At 29.2% G+C, this 21,314-nt stretch overlaps 1 protein-coding gene across 1 annotated transcript in view; it reads right to left on the reverse strand.

The window, feature by feature from the left end:
- LOC111683714 (cullin-associated NEDD8-dissociated protein 1) overlaps positions 1-14,991 on the reverse strand; it is a 55,423-nt gene extending 40,432 nt beyond the window's left edge. The window contains exons 1-3 of the mRNA XM_046950238.1: positions 14,715-14,991; positions 9,334-10,007; positions 9,117-9,279 (exon numbers count right to left, since the gene is read on the reverse strand). Of these exons, the coding sequence (XP_046806194.1) occupies positions 9,117-9,279; positions 9,334-10,007; positions 14,715-14,756 (879 nt within the window). The 5' untranslated portion in view covers positions 14,757-14,991. The remainder of the gene's footprint in view (positions 1-9,116; positions 9,280-9,333; positions 10,008-14,714) is intronic.
- Between the last annotated feature and the right edge of the window lie 6,323 nt (positions 14,992-21,314).

Below are 21,314 nucleotides of genomic sequence, written 5' to 3' on the forward strand. Positions count from 1 at the left end.
AAAGATATTGCAGACTCCGAAATAAGGTAAAATCAGTTATAAGAAGGCGTAGAAAGGAACTCGATAAAACAATATTTCTTAATATTGACCCTAAGAAATTCTGGAAATTATTGAAAGAGGATGGTGTAATTAAGACTGATTTAGGATGGGATACATATGAACCCGACAGTCTTAATGTCTTCTGCTCGAAGACAATCATTATATTCCAATCAAGTATTTTCTGAAGAATTTTCTGCGAACAAATTTTCTTTCATTACTATTGACTTTTACGATTTATATAAAGCAATATTTTCCATTAAGTCGAAATCTATTGGTGTTGATGGTATACCCATTGCTATATATCCCCTTATAGAACTCCATTTACTTCACTTTTTCAATATTATACTCATAACGTGATATTCCCTAAGTTATGGAAAGTAGCTAGAATTGTACCAATTTGTAAAAATAATGTTAAGCAAAATATTGAAAACTATCGACCTATTTCAATTGTGCCGGTTTGTCTAAAGCTTTCGAGAAGATACTTAAAGATCAAATTACAGGTTATATGCAGGATTCGAATTTAATTAGCGAATGTCACTCTGGTTTTAGACATGGTTACAGCACAACTACTCTTCTGACATCTTTAACTGATGCTATTAGACATGGTTTCAATAATCATGAATGCTCGGTATTAGTACCATTAGATTTATCAAAAGCTATTGACTACAATCATTTAATTCAGAAATTATAAAATTCATTTAAATTTTCTTCACCAGCTTTTAAACTTGTATACTTATTCTTATCGGAACGGGCCCAATACGTGGACTGCAATAAAAATTTGAGCAATAATAAAAATGTTATAAGTGGAGTTCACAGGGTTTCATTCTTAGTGCCACCTTATTCATGGTATTTCTTAATGATTTTATCAAAACTTTAACTGTTCCAGAATCACAAATTTTCATTTATGTTGATGATGTTCTGTTCAAACATGATAAGTATTTTAATGACGTACTACAGTGGAATATAAATTTTAATATGAATAGGGCTCAAGCTTGGTTTAATACTAACAATGTGAAAGTTAATATAAATAAATCTAGGGCAATGGTGTTTAACAATTTCAATGATTGTGTGGATATAAAAATAGGAGGCGACTCTATTATAGCGGCGGACAGCATAAAATGTTTGGGTGTCACTTTAGATAAATATTTACGATTCGATAAGCATATAAGTACAATATTTGCAAAAATTACTTTCATGTTGAAGAGATTATATAATATTGGTAGATATTTGCCTACTAATGTTAGAGTTATATTAGGACACACTATTTTAATGCCACACATCTTGTATTGTTTAGAATTTATTGAAGGATGTTCGATAGGCGAACACTTAAAATTGAGAAGAGTAACTCGCCGAATAATAAGATATGTTTATAAGTTCCAGAAATACACAGATAATTCTACCAAGAATAACATGTTCTTCTTACGAAAAATCCTTTTTGGTTAGAATTGGAAGAATTTGAAACAAACGTCCATTTAGACTCAAGATATTTTCATACTCTATATCTAAATTTACAAAGATCATCCTAAATCGCCTAATTGAAGTCTCTGGTGTATAACTTCAAAGAACTCTCTATTCCATATTATTATAAATTCTTTCCCCGTATTCTATTCTTTCCATACTATCTTTAATCTCGTTGTTCCCATCTTTCTAGAATTTAAATAATTAAAAATAATAATTAACAATTGTTAGTCTAAGCAATATGGCCAAACTAATAGGCTCGATTGTAAAAATGAATCTTAAATAAATAAATAAATAAATAAATAAATAAATAAATAAATAAATAATAATGAGTTATACGCGTTTAAGTGATTTTCTAAAAAACCTTTCACTGTAATATTTATATGCATACGAGTAAAACTTATACCAAATTTTATATGGATATCTTAATTTAGTAATGAGTTATACGCGTTTAAGTGATTTTCGGGAAGGGACCTTGTCGAAAAAAATAGTAATATTTCTTTATGTGGGAGCAATACTTGTGCCAAATTTTATATGGATATCTTAATTTGGTAATGAATTATGTGCGTTTAAGTGATTTTCGGCAGGGGACATTATATGGGAGCTATATCCAATTATGGACCCATCCAAAAATTTTTCCTCTGAATGAATTCTATTGACATAAGATTTTAATTTGTAAAATTTTATGAAGATATCGACATTGCGACGGAAGTTATTAACAAACAAGTATGAATTTATAGTCGGACATTGCCGACCATACCCTACATCAGTCAGTATGTTAAAATTGTGGATTGTTTTTATATAAAGCATTTAATTTGTTTTATTAATTAATTTTTTACTTATTGTTGACAAAAAAGAGATTTTCTACAAGAGACTCATAGGGGAGAAGGGAAAATATGGGCTTATCCTTATAAATTTTGGTAAATGAATTTACGTCTACTTCAAAGTCATATATGTAGATTTTGATCGCTTTATTAGTAATTATAAGTTAATTTTGACCTTCAAGTCATTTTCTGAAGGGGAGTTTGTATGGGAGCTAGGGTCAAATGAGGTCCGATCACTATAAAAATTAGTTTTGTCATTTATCTATATATATAAAATTCTAACGTTACTGACTGACTGACTGACTGACTGACTGATTGACTGATTCATCATCGCACAGCCTAAACGGTTAAAGCTAAAGAGCTGAAATTTGGACAGGGGGTTGGTCTCCCACCAAATAGATCCACTAAGACGGGATTTTTGGAAATTCGAATGTTTAGGGGGTAAAAAAGGGTAAAAACGGGTAAAATCGGTAACCTCATATCTCCTAAACTAGAAAAGATACAAAAATAGTGTAAAGCTTATCGTCGTTCATTTAAAAAATAAGCGGACAGGTGTCTGGTACTTTTTTCAATTTCGGCCCCTTTAGGGAATAAACGGGTAAAAACTGTATTTTGGTACTTTTTTTGCACCCCATGTATCTTTTAAACCAGTGAACATTCAAACAATATTTTTGACTCCTTCATAACTTGACGAAAAAATAAAAATATAAATTTAGTACTTTTTTGTTATTCGGATGTTTAAGGGGTGAAAAATTGTATCTATTTTTGGTACTTTTTTCATAAAACATTGACTTTGGTTTATTAACTTATACATATAAATACGTAATAACGGGCTCCCACTACGATGTTGCAACATTTTGGAATAGAATTTTTATTTCGTTAATGAAATTAAGCATGTAGAGCCCGGAGTAAATGGGAATCTATAAAAGGGACTTTTTGGTACTTTTTCGTTCTTCAAAAGGTACTTTTTGAATTTCCTATAATATTGAACCTAGAAACATGAAATTAAGAATGTAGAGCCCGGAGTAAATGAGAATCTATAAAAGGGGACTTTTTGGTATTTTTTCGTTCTTCAAAAGGTACTTTTTGAATTTCCTATAATATTGAACCTAGAAACATGAAATTAAGTATGTAGAGGATGGATTAAGTGAGAACCTATAAAAGGGGACTTTTGGTACTTTTTCGTTCTTCAAAAGGTACTTTTTGGATTTTTGTATAAAATTGAACCTAGAAACATGAAATTAAGCATGTAGAGCCCAGAGTAAATGAGAATCTATAAAAGGGGACTTTTTGGTACTTTTTCGTTCTTCAAAAGGTACTTTGTGAATTTCCTATAATATTGAACCAAGAAACATGAAATTAAGCATGTAGAGCGCGGAGTAAATGAGAATCTATAAAAGGGGACTTTTTGGTACTTTTTCGTTCTTCAAAAGGTACTTTGTGAATTTCCTATAATATTGAACCAAGAAACATGAAATTAAGAATGTAGAGCCCGGAGTAAATTAGAATCTATAAAAGGGGACTTTTTGGTATTTTTTCGTTCTTCAAAAAGGTTCTTTTTGAATTTCCTATAATATTGAACCTAGAAACATGAAATTAAGTATGTAGAGGATGGATTAAGTGAGAACCTATAAAAGGGGACTTTTGGCACTTTTTTCGTTCTTCAAAAGGTACTTTTTGGATTTTTGTATAATATTGAACCTAGAAACATGAAATTAAGCATGTAGAGCCCGGAGTAAATGAGAATCTATAAAAGGATACTTTTTGGTACTGTACATTCTACAAAAGGTACTTTTTGGACTTTTGCATAATATTGAACCTAGAAACATGAAATTAAGTATGTAGAGCCCGGAGTAAATGAGAATCTATAAAAGGGGACTTTTTGGTACTTTTTCGTTCTTTAAAAGGTACTTTTGAATTTCCTATAATATTGAACCAAAAAACATGAAATTAAGAATGTAGAGCCCAGAGTAAATGAGAATCTATAAAAGGGGACTTTTTGGTTTTTTTCGTTCTTCAAAAGGTACTTTTTGAATTTCCTATAATATTGAACCTAGAAACATGAAATTAAATATGTAGAGGATGGATTATGTGAGAACATATAAAAGGGGACTTTTGGTACTTTTTCGTTCTTCAAAAGGTACTCTTTGGATTTTTGTATAATATTGAACCTAGAAACATGAAATTAAGCATGTAGAGCCCGGAGTAAATGAGAATCTATAAAAGGGGACTTTTTGGTACTTTTTCGTTCTTCAAAAGGTACTTTTTGAATTTCCTATAATATTGAACCAAGAAACATGAAATTAAGAATGTAGAGCCCGGAGTGAATGAGAATCTATAAAAGGGGACTTTTTGATATTTTTTCGTTCTACAAAAGGTACTTTTTGAATTTCCTATAATATTGAACCTAGAAACATGAAATTAAGTATGTAGAGGATGGATTAAGTGAGAACCTATAAAAGGGGACTTTTGGTACTTTTTCGTTCTTCAAAAGGTACTTTTTGGATTTTTGTATAATATTGAACCTAGAAACATGAAATTAAGCATGTAGAGCCCGGAGTAAATGAGAATCTATAAAAGGAGACTTTTTGGTACTGTTTCGTTTCTACAAAAGGTACTTTTTGAATTTTCTATAATATTGAACCTAGAAACATGAAATTAAGCGTTTAGAACCCGGAGTAAATGAGAATCTATAAAAGGGATACTTTTTCGTTCTTCAAAAGGTACTTTTTTAATTTCCTATAATATTGAACATAGAAACGTGAAATTAAGTATGTAGAGGATGGATTAAGTGAGAACCTATAAAAGGGGACTTTTGGTACTTTTTCGTTCTTCAAAAGGTACTTTTTGGATTTTTGCATAATATTGAACCTAGAAACATGAAATTAAGCATGTAGAGCCCGGAGTAAATGAGAATCTATAAAAGGAGACTTTTTGTTACTGTTTCGTTCTACAAAAGGTACTTTTTGAGTTTTCTATAAAATTTAACCTAGAAACATGAAATTAAGCATGTAGAGCCTGGAGTTATTGAGAATCTATAAAAGAGGACTTTTCGTTCATCAAAAGGTACTTTTTGAATTTTTTATAATATTGAACCTAGAAACATGAAATTAAGTATGTAGAGTATGGATTAAGTGAGAACATATAAAAGGGGAGTTTTTGAAACCTTTTCGTTCTTCAAAAGGTACTTTTTGGATTTTTGTATAATATTGAACATAGGAACGTGAAATTAAGCATATAGAGCCCGGATTAAGTGAGGACCTAAAAAAGGGGACTTTTTGGTACTTTTCCGTTCTTTAAAAGGTACATTTTGAATTTTCTATAACATTGAACCTAGAAACACGAAATTAAGCGTTTAGAGCCTGGATTAAGTGAAAACCTATAAAGGGTACTTTTTCGTTCTTCAAAAGGTACTTTTTGTGTTTTTTATAATATTGATCCTAGACACATGAAATTAAGCATGTGGAGCCCGGAGTTAATTAGAATCTTTAAAAGCAATCAGGGACTTGAGTAATTGAAAATTTAAACTGGAATATTTTCTGGTACTTTTTGAATTTTCTATAATATTAAACTTAGGAACATGAAATTAAATAAAATTGGTCCTTTGGTACTTTTTCGTACTTCACTGGTACTGGTACTTTTAGAGCTTTCTAAAATATTGAATATACAAACATAAAATTAAACACGCAGTATTCCAATTGAACGTAAATTGAAAAAGCATACTCTGGTACTTTTTTGTTCTTTTACTAATACTTTTCGAATTTTCTATAATATTGAACCTAAAAACATTAAATTGGACATGTAGCTTCCTGATTGTATAAAAATCTTTATGCGATTTTTTTGGTTTCTGGTTGAAAATTAAACATGCGTCATCCTGATTTAATGAAAATATATAAAAAGGCACTGTCTGGTACTTTTTCGTTCTTCAACTGTTTTTTTCTAATTTTCTGTAATATTGAGACTAGAATCATAAAATCAAACTTAAAGAGTTCTCTAAAAAGGGAATTTTTGATATTGCAGATATATACATTTACAATAATGATATTTATTATATTCCATTACGATGAGGGTAGCGAAGCACACTGGGTATAGCTAGAAAGTTTTAATAAATAATTAATAAAATTTAATTAATACTAAAGTTGTTCCATACAATTGGAAAAATTGTTTTTTTGCACGTGTATGCTATTGCAAGTGTACGATATTTTAGTTAAATAACTTTTATCTAATTTACTATTTCTACACACTTTAAAAATATTTGACATCCTTCGGCAAAAGGAAAAATAAATCAAATTTATTTTACAACAAATTATTATGGTTTTGTTTTATGAATTAGGGGTATTGCCCTACAAACATACATATATTAGATAAATCCACCTTTTTTTATTCAAAAAATCCAGTTAGATTTGTCAACTGTATAACTACCATTTTTACACTATTATTATACCCTTCACCTTCGTGAGAAGGGTATATATAAGTTTGTCATTCCGTTTGTAATTTCTATAATATAACTTTCCGACCCTATAGAGTATATATATTCTGGATCCTTATAGGTAGCGGAGATGATTAAGCCATGTCTGTCTGTCTGTCTGTCTGTCTGTCTGTCCGTCTGTCTGTCTGTCTGTATGTTTGTTGAAATCAGTTTTTAGAAGACCCCAGATATCTGCGAGATCCGAATCTTCCATAATTCTATCAGACATACGACCGGCAAGAACGCTATTTAAAATCAGCAAAATCGGTCCATAAATAACGGAGATATGAGCAAAAAACCGAGACAACCTCTGAAAATTTCATATAAAATTTAGATTTTTTATTCATGCTCAGACAGAAACTGCAAAAAACAAAAACAAAATACATAACAATACGGTAAATATTGTTATTGTAATTTGTTTATAGAAGCAAAGCAGAGCAAGAGCAGCAGAGCAAGAGTAGCAGAGCGAGAGCAGCACTAATGTTTTGTTATTGGCTAGAAATATGAAATTAAGTATGTAGAGCCTGGATTAAGTGAGAACCTATAAAAGGGGACTTTCTGGTACTTTTTCATTCTTCAAAAGGTACTTTTTGAAATTTCTATAATATTGAACCTAGAAACATGTTATTAAGTTCGTATATCTCGGATTAAGTGAGAACCAGTAAAAGGGGACTTCTTGGTACTTTTTCGTTCTTCAAAAGGTACTTTTTACAATTTCTACAATATTGAACCTAGGAACATGTAATTAAGTTTGTATGGCCCGGATTAACTGAGGACCCATAGATGGGGACTTTTTGGTACTTTTTCGTTCTTCAAAAGGTACAAAAGGCTTTAAACACATCATGGTGAAGGGTATATAAGATTCGGCACAGCCGAATATAGAACTCTTACTTGTTTTTTCTTAAACTTAATATTAGCTTACACAATGTTTTTTTTGGAAATAATGATGACCAAATCGAAATTTCGAACTTCAAAAACAAAAAGTTATTAAAAACCCTCTAATCAACATTAGTAATAATTTATGACCATTTTAAATTTTACCCTCATAACTAACAAGAGCTATATAATATCTGTACGAATCGAAGAAAACCCGAGCAACGCCGGGTACATTTAGCTAGTTGTTCTATAAAACTAATTTTTGCTGATTTGACATTATAAAACATTTAACGTAATTGTGAGCCTAAAGGCTCCCTACCCCTCCCCACTATAGTGGTGTAGGGTATAAAACCCAATTTTCCGAGAATATATACTTTTGTATGGGAGGTATATGAAATTTTGGACCGATTCTGGCGATTTTCCGCAGAGATTAAGCTCTTGTATAGAAACAAATGTATGGTGATTTTTATGGATTTATCCTGCATAGTTTTCCTGATTAATATCAAATAAATAAACAAACAAATAAATAAATACATCAAAATGTTTTAAAAATGCTTATTTTTTCAAGGTTGTTTTAAATTTTGATTCATAACTTTTTACGATGTGAACCAATTTTGCTCATTTTCAATATCAAACTGCTTAGGATAACACTAAATATTTTCGGTGAATTTGGTTGATGTCCTTGGCTTAGTTTTAACGTGAGCGGGTTTTAGGCAGACAGACGGACATAGCAAAATCGACTCAGAATTTTACCACTGATGGTGGTGGAGGGTATAATAACTGCTAAAATCTAGTTATGTTAATATATTTCGAAACTCTTTCATGAATTTTGTGAATATCTTTAAAACTTTACATTGAATTTAATTTTTACGTAATTACAAAAATTAGCCATAGTTTACGACAAACAAAAAAAGGGTTCTCACTTTGTATATAAAAAGTCGGTGTAAATATAATACACTACCGCTATTATTTTTATGTTCATTGATTATATTTTGTTTATAAATATTTCTATTATACATTAATGATATTTAATCATTAAAATTAAAAATAGCCAAGCACCAAGCATGTTGTAGTGAGTGATTTTTTTATCTTCCTTTCTATCTGCAAGTATATGGTTTAGAAGTAATAAATACAATTCAAAGAAATGTGTTAAACTTTTGTTTTTCTTTTTTGTGGTCCAAACTATGAGATTAATTATTTATTAAAAAGAAGTATTTTTGGATGGAATATGACAATTAATATTGATTATTTCATTACATTTTCAGTCTTTTTGATTTAATTTAAAAATTTAATTTAAAAATAACTAATGCTTTTCTATTAAGAGTATATTTTTTATCTAAAAGCATTTATTTTTATTGATTATTTTTAAAGCATATTTTTGGCCTCCCTGGTCATTATATCTAAATTGGTTGCAATATCAAAATAAATGAATTTTCATATTTTATACATACCATTGGAATATGTGGTCGTATTGCCTCTGGACAACGGATAACAAATGCTTCACAAGCCTGCAAACAAAATTCACGCAATTCATCATCATCTTGCTGGCTGTATTGCTTAAGAAGAACCATGGCCCGATCAATATGCTTACATAAACGATGTCCTGCCTGTCGACTAAAATACTTTGTTTATTACAAGATTTTAAAGAATTATTGTAAAGTTACTTACCAAATTGAAGCCAAACACTGAATATATGTTCGAATATTTCCTTGATTTTGTGGATTTTCAAGTCCATCAAGTAAATGTTCAATTACACCATTGTAGGCATTTGTTGTAGCCAAAGTTAGAAGGTGAGACAATGCTACAATGGTTCGCTTACGTACAGCTTGTCTTGATGATGACAATTGGGGAACGAGTGCTTTTAGGATTGTATTATGAAATGGAACAAGAAATTCTCCAAAACGCGACAAAAGATCAGAAAGTATATCTAACGATTCAAGCTTTACAGAGACATCCTCTTTCTCAATAGCATTGCTTAACTTGCCAGTTATTCTCTGGCAAACATTCGGAGCTAGTGAATTCGATGTCTGAGGGAGTTCAGATATTACAGTTTTTAGTCCAATACTAGAAATGTCGCGCAATTGTTCTGTATTTGAAATCATATTGGCGCACAATGAATCAACAATAGTTTCGACTTGGTTTTCCTTGACTTTATTAACCAATGGCCCAAGACATTTAACTGCCAAATTTTGTACTTCACCATTTTTGTCCTCAAGCAATTTCAACACCATGCGAACGACTTTTTTCTCTGATTCGTCGTCGAGTTTAATGCTATCCTTTTGAAGTTCGGTCATTAAATCATTTGTTGCCATGAACCGAAAGTCCTTATCATTTGATGTCATCTTTATATAGAAATAGAAGAAAAAGTATCCACCTTAAAATTATGTTGCATATACATATGTATACTACAGATACGATTTATCGTCGATCAGTTAATTGATTAATCGAATAAACGTTCGAATAAATAAAAAATGTTCAAATTTCAAATAACGAATAAACCGAATAATTTCCATAAATTAACTGATTAGAAAACACTCACTACATAAAAGTAAAATTATTGTATATTTTCTACAAAAATTATTATTTTATTAATAATAATAAATATTCTTCCTTTCTTAATTTATTAATCATTCCCAGCAAAAAAGAAATCCCATCCACTTCCACAGAAGGTAAAAAATCACTTAGAGAATTTGAAGTGGTGTTAAATGATATTCTTTTCGAAGTACTTTGTTTTATTTTTGCTGGGTTTTTATAAAATAAAGAAGTGAGTGAAGATAAATACATCGGGTTACGATTTTCATGTAAGGAAAAAAATATTGCATGCGATAAAAAAGTATTTAATATTTTAAATATTCGTATTTTCCAGAGACAGAAAATAATTATTATCTATGAAATTTATGCTTAAAAATCAGTATGAAAGAATAGAAATGTTTTGAATGTACCAAAATATTTCCCGAACCTTTTTTAATTGATTTCTTGAATAAACTTTTTTTCTTGATTTTTATAATAAAAATTTATAATAAAAATTATTTTTGATTTTTATTTTATTTATTTCAATGAAAAATCATTTATGATTTTTTTATTAATACTTACTTAGTAATTTTAATTTATTCAAACAAAAAATAGAAATCAATCAATGATTTTTATTTTTCTAAACAAAGAATAAAAATCACCTAAAGGATTTTAATTTTCGAATCTAATTTCTGCAAATTTGTTCGATTATATCAGTGGTAAAGAAATTTTACCAATTTTCTATTCTCTGTTTAAACACGGTAATTTTTACTGTCTTTTAAAGGTAAATATCGCATAATGAGTTTTATAATTAATTTCAAAATATAAAAATCATTGTCTGATTTTTATTTGTGCCTTATGATTTAAAACAAAGTACAACAAGTAGTCCGACTCTTTGACAGCAGTACCTAACTCTAAGCATGTGTTAGTGAAAAAGTACCTAAATCTACATATGTGTTAGTAACAAAAATATATATGTATTGGTGCATTATAAACACACAGAGTTTTAGAAAAAAGTTATAATTTTAAATTTGCTCGAATTTTCAATACCAAAAATTGAAACTCTGTTTGTGAATTAAAATTCAACAACAACAAAAATGAAATCTCAATAATAAGAAAAAAAATATATTTTTTTTAGTTTAAGAAAATTAAACAAAATTTTGTGTGAAAAGTGCGATAAAATTATTTAAAAAAATACAGATTTCGCGTACAATCCTTAAAAGTGGCCAAAAAAGTAAGTTAAATATTTGAGTGTTTTGACAAGTTTAAATTTCTCATAAGAGAGTCGAATTCACACGATACTCGTAGATGTGAGAGAGTAATTTTCTGTATATGAGAGTCGGACTACTTGTTATACTTTGGTTTAAAAATTATTTGTGTTTTTTATTATTGATTTTTGTTTGAAAAAATTCTCAGTAATTTTTACGAAAAATATAAAAAATACAAATCAAAAGCAATTTGTATTTTCTGAGAAATGAAATACAAACCAAATAAAAATTTTAATTTAAATTGTTTTAAATAAAAATAATAACAATTACTGTCTCTGGTATTTTCAGATAATTATACAACAATGTGGTTAATGGTATCCACTAATTTTTATTCTCCGAGATCGTAGATTATGGTCATATTGATCACATCCCTCCTAGAACTCATATTAAAAAAAAAATATTTTCAAAAATTCTTATACATTTCTACAAACTCAATTTGTAAAAACTCAGTTTAATGGCATAAACGGTGATTTATGTCCTTTACTGATTTCCGTCATCTGAGATTGAAGGATATAGCTACAGTGGTCGTTATAAGATCTCAAAGAACTTTCAAGAGTATAATTCTGTATTCTTCACTGGGTTGCGTACTCCTAGATTGCGAGAATACACTGATCACATCTCCCATAAGCTAAAAATTTTACATTTATTTTCATAAACATTAAAAATTTTGAATTTTTTAAAATCTTCTGCATCAATAACTTCGAGTTTTGCATTTTTTTATCTTAAATATTTTTGTCTGCAATTAAGAATTATAATTGTAATGACATACAGTGTCTCTCATAAGTATTCGAATTTAAGAATAATATAAAATGAAACTAAATTTAATAACATATTTTGTATGCAAAATTAATAAATTAATTTGTTAAATTCTCTAGACAGTCCTTAGCTTTGATATCACGCTTTTTTAAACTTTAAAATTTCACATTTACTTAAATTAATTTAGCTTTATTTAAAAAATGTCCATAAAATTACCTCACAAAAGTATACGAATTTTTTCTGTATTTCATATTTGACTATATTATACGAAACATAAAAATTAGAATCGAATGTTTTTTTGCTAAAAATTGTTTTAAGGGGTAACTATCAACCGAATGGATATATTTTTGTACCATTTGGTCCACAATTTTGGGAGATTTGTACCATCTTTTCATGTAATATCATTAAAATGGCGATTTTTAGCATTATTTGTATTTTCTTCACTTTTTCCCAGAGATAAAACCAAAATTTGTTATTGGGATTTAATATTTCCCTTGATGTATCTAAAAATAATATTTTCTTCTATCGCTTATACAATTAATTGGAACTCAAGTATATTTTTATAATACTAGGGTCAAAATTTATATATTGTTTTAGATATCAGCTGTTATACGTTTTAAGTTTTTAATATATTGTGGAAGTGTACATCTCCAAAGCATGCCTCAAAGAAAAGCCATTCAATATAGTGGAATCATTCATTTTATAACCAATGACCTCTAGGCTGAATGTCACCATATCATTATGGTCTAACTCAAAAATATTGATATCTTTTTTAATATTATCTACTATGATCAAAATAAACCCAAAATTTTGAACATACAGTGTTGTTGTAATGGGCAACATAATTATGAATGTTATGAATAGTAAAACTTAAAATATAGGATGACGTTTTATTAAGTCATGTTTTGGAGTTGTATACCGCTACAATGTCTTGAAAATTTAAAATATATTAGTGCTTATATTTACAATAATATATACTAGCCAACTTTGTCGGAAAATATCGATCCTAGTGGTATGAAAAAGGTCTTAAGATTCAGATAATTTAATTAGAAACAGAAGAACGATACCAAAAATATATCTTGGAATGTTTAAAAACAGATCCTTATAACAGAAATTATTATTTTTAGATACCTCAAGGAATCTATTAAATCCCAATATAAAATTTGGTTTTATCTGTGGAAAAAGAGAAAAAATGGCAAATATGGTAAAAATCGTAATTTTAATGATACTATATGAAAAGACAAAGTACAAATGCCCCAAAATTGTGGGCCAAATGGCCAAAAAATCCTTTCGTTTAATAGTAACAGGAAAATTCGAATACTTTTGTGAAGTAATTTTATAGACTTTTTTAAAAAATTAAATTAATTTAAGTAAATGTGAATTTTTAAAGATTTAAAAAGCGTGATATCAAAGCTAAGGAGTGTCTAGATTTATTTAAAAAACAAATTTATTAATTTTGCATACAAAATATATTATTAAATTTGGTTTCTTTTCATATTATACCTAAATTCGAATACTTATGAGAGACACTGTATATACCTTTCTTACGAAGGTGAAGGGTATAAAAATATACAATGATTTCTTAATTAATTTGTGATATGTTTCTTCGGTTCATAATAGTGTTTTTTTCAATTACTTTTTTTTAATGTTGGTGCTGTTAAATATCGATATATTTGAAATATATACATATATATACATATAGAGGTTTAAAATAATTATTCTATATTTAAAATTTAGTAAAATGTTAAATTTCTTAAATTTGAAGCAAATGTATGTATATATTTTGAAGGATATGTATGTATTTTGGACTCATTTTTAATTGGCCAAAAAGAGTGGTTGTTAGAATCATAGTGCATTCGCTACACAAATAATTCAAAATATTTTTAAGCCGATGGAATTTATTTTCAATAAAACTATAAAAAAACTATATTTTGGAGGAAAGCTGCTAACTATATTAGCACTATAGTTAAACACTATAAGTAGTAATTTGTTTTCAATTAGACATAATTTCAGTGCTTCCTGCTTTCGTGATGGATGAGTCAATCAATTTTACATAGTATATACACATATAAAAAACGTTTATTTTTTATTTTTGGCAAAATTCACAAAATTGTACAAAAGTACACTACAAATAACATATTCCAAGTACATCAAATGTTGGTGGAAAAAACGATGAGATTTACACAAGCGTATCATTAAAAGAATATGGTTAATTTTTGATATCCAAATATCGAAGTTTTACCGATTTTAAAAATAAGAAACGCTAATGTAAAACTCATAGGGGTTTCATCCAAATTTGAAATACTTCAGGTTACAAGTTGAAATGAATATATCTTTTTCCATAATTTTTTGCTAGGTATCTATATATATGTACATTATATTGTATATACATAAATATATGTACTTAGCGCATTAGAAATATGAATATCCATATGTATGGAGAAGCATGTATACAATTATATACATATTCTTAATAATGCCTTGCGGTTTACCATACATTAAATTAAACTTTACCTTTTCTAGCAAATTTGCAATTTGGTATTGATGTGAACCCATGATGAGTTTTAAATTTGGATTGCCCTTTTTCGAAAAATAATTTTTTGCATACAATATATTTTATTCACTTTAAAGTTGCTTTTTTAATACCGTGGTAGAGAACAAATTGTAATTTATTCTTATTTGATTTCCAATTGTATATAATTTTACTTAAGAAAGAACCGGCGACAATTTTTTTTATTCCTTTTGCACACAAATGCAAAAAAATTTACGAAATTCAAAACGAATAAAAAAGAATGATAAGATTTTCTATATTATTCACTTTTTAGATTTTTTTTATATGCTGTTTGACAGTAAAAATACAAAATTCCATAAAAAACAGCAAATGTTATCATCTAAACTAGTCTTTTACAGACGATACAGTGATGTTAATTCTCGAAAAATCGAATTTAGCAGGAAACTGTATTCTAGCTAAAATTAAAAAATATAGCGATTTTCGGCTGCGTTGCCAACTTTTAAATTTCAAAAAGCACTAAATTCAAGAAAAAGGCAATCGTAAAAATCACTATCACCAACATTAATCGGTCAAGTTTGCCTTTCAAAGTAAATTAATTAATTAATTTACTTTGTTTGCCTTTCAAGTTTTATTACTTTTTATTAATAAACTCTTACCCCGTTCACACTATGCAATTATTCCTCATTACCTATTTCATTCTTCATTCAAACCATTATTACGAACTACTACATGTTTCTCTATACAAGTTGTAAGTAATTTTTAAAATTTAAACAAACATGCTTTTCAGTTTATGTTTCCATTTACTGTTTCAAGTTATATTCAAAGTAAATTAATAAAGTAGCATCACTTGAACAGCTGACTATTTTTTTAACTATAGTTTCTATAAAAAATAAAATTAGTTGTCAAGTTTGTTTTGAAAATTGTTAACATTGTTTATGTCGCCATTTTTAAATTGTGTTTTGCAATTTGTGAAAAGTTGAAAAAATGAATTAAAAGTGGTTTTAGAGTATTTTAAAAGTGTTATAAATTGTATAATATATAATAATATAATTAAATCCTTAATATTTTCAACTCAAAAGTAATATTTTATATTTATGTTTTGTTCACTTTGTTGTTAAAGGAAATTTTCTTAAATTTTATTATGACACATTCTTGGATTATTCCAAAAACAAAATACATGTGTTTGTTGTAGATGTTGTTGTACAACAAGAGATGTCGCTACTTTATTAATTTACTTTGGGTATATTAATTATATAAACAGAGGTGTCACTCTTGACATTTAAAAATGTCTAAGCTAAGCTTGGTGAAAACGGTATATAAAATATAGCTAAAAAACAATTGTAATCGTTTTCTGTGAATTAGAGAGTAATAGTTTTTGCTAGTGACCATAGTAGAAAAATAGAAGGTATTGTCAATCTCTTATTATACCCTCTACCACCATAAGTGGTGATAGAGGGTATATATCAGTTTGTCGTTCCGTGTGTAACACCAAGAAATATTCATTTGAGACCCAACAAAGTATATATATTCTGGGTCCTTGTGAAATTCTGAGTCGATTAAGCTATGTCCGTTTGGCCGTCTGTCTGTCTGTGTAAAACACGCTCACGACAAAACTAAGCCAAGGAGATCAACCAAATACACCAAAAATATTTATTATTTGGTATTGAAAGTGAGCAAAATCGGTTCACATCGGGAAAAGTTATGAATCAAAATTTGAAACAACCTCGAAAACAATAAGCATTTTTTACACATTCTGATGTAATTTTCTCGAAAACTATGCGAGATAATTCCATAAAAATCATCACACATTCGTTTCTACGCAAGGGCTTCATCTCTGCGGAAAATCACTAGGATCGGTCCACAATTTCATATACCTCCCATACAAATATATGTACAAATTTCCGGAAAATGGTTTTTTTGTTAATAACTTCCGTCGCAATGTCGATATCTTTATAAAATATCACAGATTAAAATTTTATATCAATAGAATTCATTCAGAGCAAAAATTTTCTGGATAGGTCCATAATTGGACATAGCTCCCATACAAGGTCCCCTCCTTAAAATCATTTAAACGCACATAATTCATTACTAAATTAAGAAATCGATATAAAATTTGGTACAAGTATTGCCCTCATATAAATAAATATTACTGTGAAATTTTTTTCCGATCGGTCCACAATTGGTCATAGCTTCCATACAAGGTTGCCTCCCGAAAATAACTTAAACGCGCACAACTCATTACTAAATTAAGATATCGATATAAAATTTGGTACAAGAAGGTCTTACAGATCGGTCCATAATTGGTCATAGCTCCCATACTATATCCCCTCCCGAAAATCTCATTGCTCATATAGAGAGAAATAATATTGTGAAATTTTTTCCGATCGGTTCATTATTGATCATAGCTCCCATACAAGGTCCCTTTTAGAAAAACACTTTAAAACACATAAATCATTACCAAATAGTGATACCCATAAAATATTTGGCATAAATACTATTTTTATACGGATAAATATTATTTAAAAAATTTTTTCTCGATCAGTCCATCCTTGGTCATAGCTCCCTTACAAGGTTCCCTCCCGAAAATCTGAAAAATATAACTCATAACCAAATATTGGTATCCATACATTTAGCAAAAATATTTCTCTAATATACATAAATTCACTATTCAACTCTTTTACGATCGGTCCATATTTGGTCATAGGTCTCATACTAGGACCAGAAAATCACTTAGATTCACAATATTAATTACCAAATAATGATATAGAATCAAATCAAAGTTTTCGGGATAAAATTTTACATAGTTCACTATTAAATGATAATATTTCGATAAAATTCGAAATGAATATGTTCTGTGTATAGATAGATCATTCTGATAAAATGTTTTCTATTAAATTAAAATCATATTTATATTAATATTTTAGAAAACTAATTTTTAAAATTAATTAGAGAATCATGTGTAATTACACATATTGTGTGTAATTTTTATTTCCATGTGTAGCCTATGTATAATTGATCTCATGTGTAAATTATGTGTAATTTAAAATCTCATTGTATTTAGTATTACTTATTTTATATCGAATTTGTTCTTTCAAACACTGGTTTTGTTTGTCAATTATTTTCGCTTTACAACACGTACATATCTGTCCTTTTCTTGCATATGCAACAGTATTACTTATTTTATATCAAATTTGTTCTTTCAAACACTGGTTTTGTTTGTCAATTATTTTCGCTTTACAACACGTACATATCTGTCCTTTTCTTGCATATGCAACAGTTTGCACACTTGTTTGAATAATAAGTCGGTGTTTTTTATTAAAACAAAACGATCCACATACATAGAAATTTATTTTCCCTTTGAAACACTTAAGCAAAAAGCTTCCGTACTTTTCTAATATATGCGATTTTTTGAAATTTGTTGAAAGCCGGTTGTTAAAAAAAAATGATTCACATAGTGATTATATTCAAAAATAGCGAAACAAGAAAATTTCTAAATAATCAAATTTAACTCAAACTAATTTCTAGTGGTAATTTTGTTTCAAGTGTGTAAAAGTTACGTTGTTTTTTAGATCTAGTTAAATAATAATTTATTTTAGGGATGACTGGAAGAAATAGCTTCAGATTCCAATCTGATTGGCTAAATAAATCTGAAATGATTGTCATATGCTTTAGGTATTCTAGTTTCTTTTAATGTCCTTTTTCAATCAGAAAAGCCTATTGTATATAAAATAAAAAGTGAAGTTTTTAATATATTGCAAATATATTCTTCAAATTATATAAAAATGGATGTTTTGAAGTCAAAAAGCGTATGGCAAATTTTCTAACATAAATGATATTTATATTGGAGTTGCTGCATATGAATCATTAACTCAGATATCTGCATCAGAAAAAACAATCATTCTTCAAGATTGTAGAGAATTTTACATGGAGTCAATTCGTCAAATAAAATCAAGATTTGATGTTAGTGATCAAATTTATTCTATTGTAGATATTGTTAATCCAAAAGTTGCTGCTTTTGAACCAAAGACATTATCCCTATTTAAAAAAAGATTTCCGTCATTCGACACAGATTTACAACAACTTGACTTAGACTTTGAAAAATTTGAACTTAATGCAAGTCTAGAACCAGAAGTATACTGGCCTAAAGTTTTTAAATTAAAAAATTCTTTAGAAGAATGTTTCCCAATCTACAAAAAGTAATTCAGTTTATTTTAATATTACCTTTTTCAAAGGCTTCTGCTGAAAGAATTTTTAGTAATTTGAAAAATTGCAAAACAGATTTAAGAAATAGAATGTCTTCTGAAACAATTGCATAATTATTTTTAACTAATAAAGGAATTTAAAAAAACGGTAAAGAAAACTATGAACCTAGTCAAGCAATTATCAAAAAGAATTGGAAATAGTGATCTGATAGAGATATTTTAATTATCTTATTTTACATTGTCGCTGGCTGTGACCTGAGCCTTTATGTTGAGGACAGCGAATTTAACAAGTCCCAAATAAATGAACCACAAATGTGAAATTAATGATGCATTTATTTGAGCAACCGTTTATTTCTATTAAAAAAATAAAATTATTACAAAAGAAACTTATAAATAATTTAAGCGACTTACCGCAGTCTTTATCCCCAACAAACTAAACTTTAATATTAATGTCAGTTAATACTGAGCCTACAAATTCTTTTGTCTATGTATTTTTACAACAGTTTATTTCCAAATAAATAAACTGAACGAAACTACTGCAGTAGAATATAGAGACAAAAAATGCGTTTAGTTCGTAACAAATGAGAACAAAAAGGAATGCAAAACAATATAAAAAAATCCTAACGGACAAATGAACTAAACAACAATGATCTTACAATAAGTATCACTAACAATTTGATAAATAAGACAAAATTAAACAACATTAGGATAGCCCACAAAAAATATTTAAATTAACAAAAATATTTTAAATTAAATGAAAATAAAAATAATAAATTAAATAAACAAATAAATTGATGAGCCATTAGGCGACATTCCCACCACCGTGGATCGGCAACGATTCTCCATCCAAATCAAGGACTGCTAGTTTGGAAACCGGGCGTTTAAGTATTCCACTACTTGTTTGGACATCAGCTCTCCGTATTACACCATCACTGCCAGGGAACACATTTATGACACGACCTCTCTTCCAATCTCGACGGCAAAACAGCTGGATCACAAATTAGTACAAGATCACCCGGAGCCACAGGCTTAGTATATTCACACCATTTGGACCGTCTTGTAAGTGTGGGCAAATATTCAATAATCCATCTTTTCCAGAAATGATCTCGCAGCTGTCTAGCAATTCGCCACTGCTTTTTCAGTACCACTGGCTTTGTTATTTCAATACCTTCTGGTGTTTGAGCCGTATTTGCAGATCTCAACAAGAAATGATTTGGCGTCAACGGTTCTTCGTCTTCAGGGCTGACAGGCAAGTGAGTCAATGGGCGAGAGTTTACGATGTTTTCGGCTTCAATTAAAAAACTTTAAAATGTGTGCTCTTTTAGGGCGACTTCTTTAAAACCTTTTTAACACATTGGACCATTCGCTCCCATATACCACCCTCTGCAGGGTTGTGTGGACAATTAAACTGCCATTCAATTCCCTTTGCGGACAACTCATCCTTAATTTTAACCAGATCAAAAACTTCATCAAATCGATGGGCTTCCGGGTTAACTCCAACAATTTTTTTTCCTTTTTCGCTCCGAATCTTCAATGGGATGCCACGACGATTTATAAAATTCCGTACACACATAATACACGCATTAGTCGAAAGATCATAAGCCACTTCTAAATGTACTGCTCTGATTGTGAGGTACGTAAACAGGGCAACCCAACGTTTTTCATGACGTCTACCAACAGTCACGTTTATTGAGCCAAAATAGTCCACACCAGTATAAGTAAATGGACGGACGTATGGAGTTAGTCTATCACTTGGCAATGATTCAATAAAGGGAGCCACTGGAACGGCACGTCGAATCTTACAAATGTTGCAATTTGATGTGGTCTTACTCAGCAGCTTTCGTAGTCGTGAAATACAGAACCTTTTCCTTATTTCGCCTATGGTAGCTTCAAGATTTTGATGTCTCATGTTATTATGCACATGGGCAACAAATAGTTGTGCAAAGGTGTGACAGGGCGACAAAATAATGGGGTGCCTAGCATCTAAAGGCAACCAACTCGCAGCATCAATACGTCCGCTCACTCGAAGTAAATTATTTTCATCAAAATAAGGCGAAAGAGAAAATAACTTGTTTTCCTTTTTTAAAGAACCATATTTTAAAACGTTTATTTCAAAGGCGAAACTCTCTCCTTGGGACAGACGGCGCAGACTAGTTTCAGCAATCCTCAACTCTTCGGCACACAGGCATCTTGAACCATTATTTTTATTATCTTTTCGGCAACGATTGACAAATCTCAGAACCCAAGCCATAGTACGTTTAAGCCTGAGAAATGAAGAAAAACGATTAAAATCTATAACTAAATTTGTACTAACCAGCATGACAAATTTGGGGCGTAGTTCTTCCTCACACAAATCATTAGGTTTCTCAGAACTCTTATTCGGGCAATCAGCTTCGTTTT

This window comes from Lucilia cuprina, chromosome 2 (assembly GCF_022045245.1).
Source record: "Lucilia cuprina isolate Lc7/37 chromosome 2, ASM2204524v1, whole genome shotgun sequence".
In the NCBI taxonomy this organism is placed as follows: domain Eukaryota; kingdom Metazoa; phylum Arthropoda; class Insecta; order Diptera; family Calliphoridae; genus Lucilia; species Lucilia cuprina.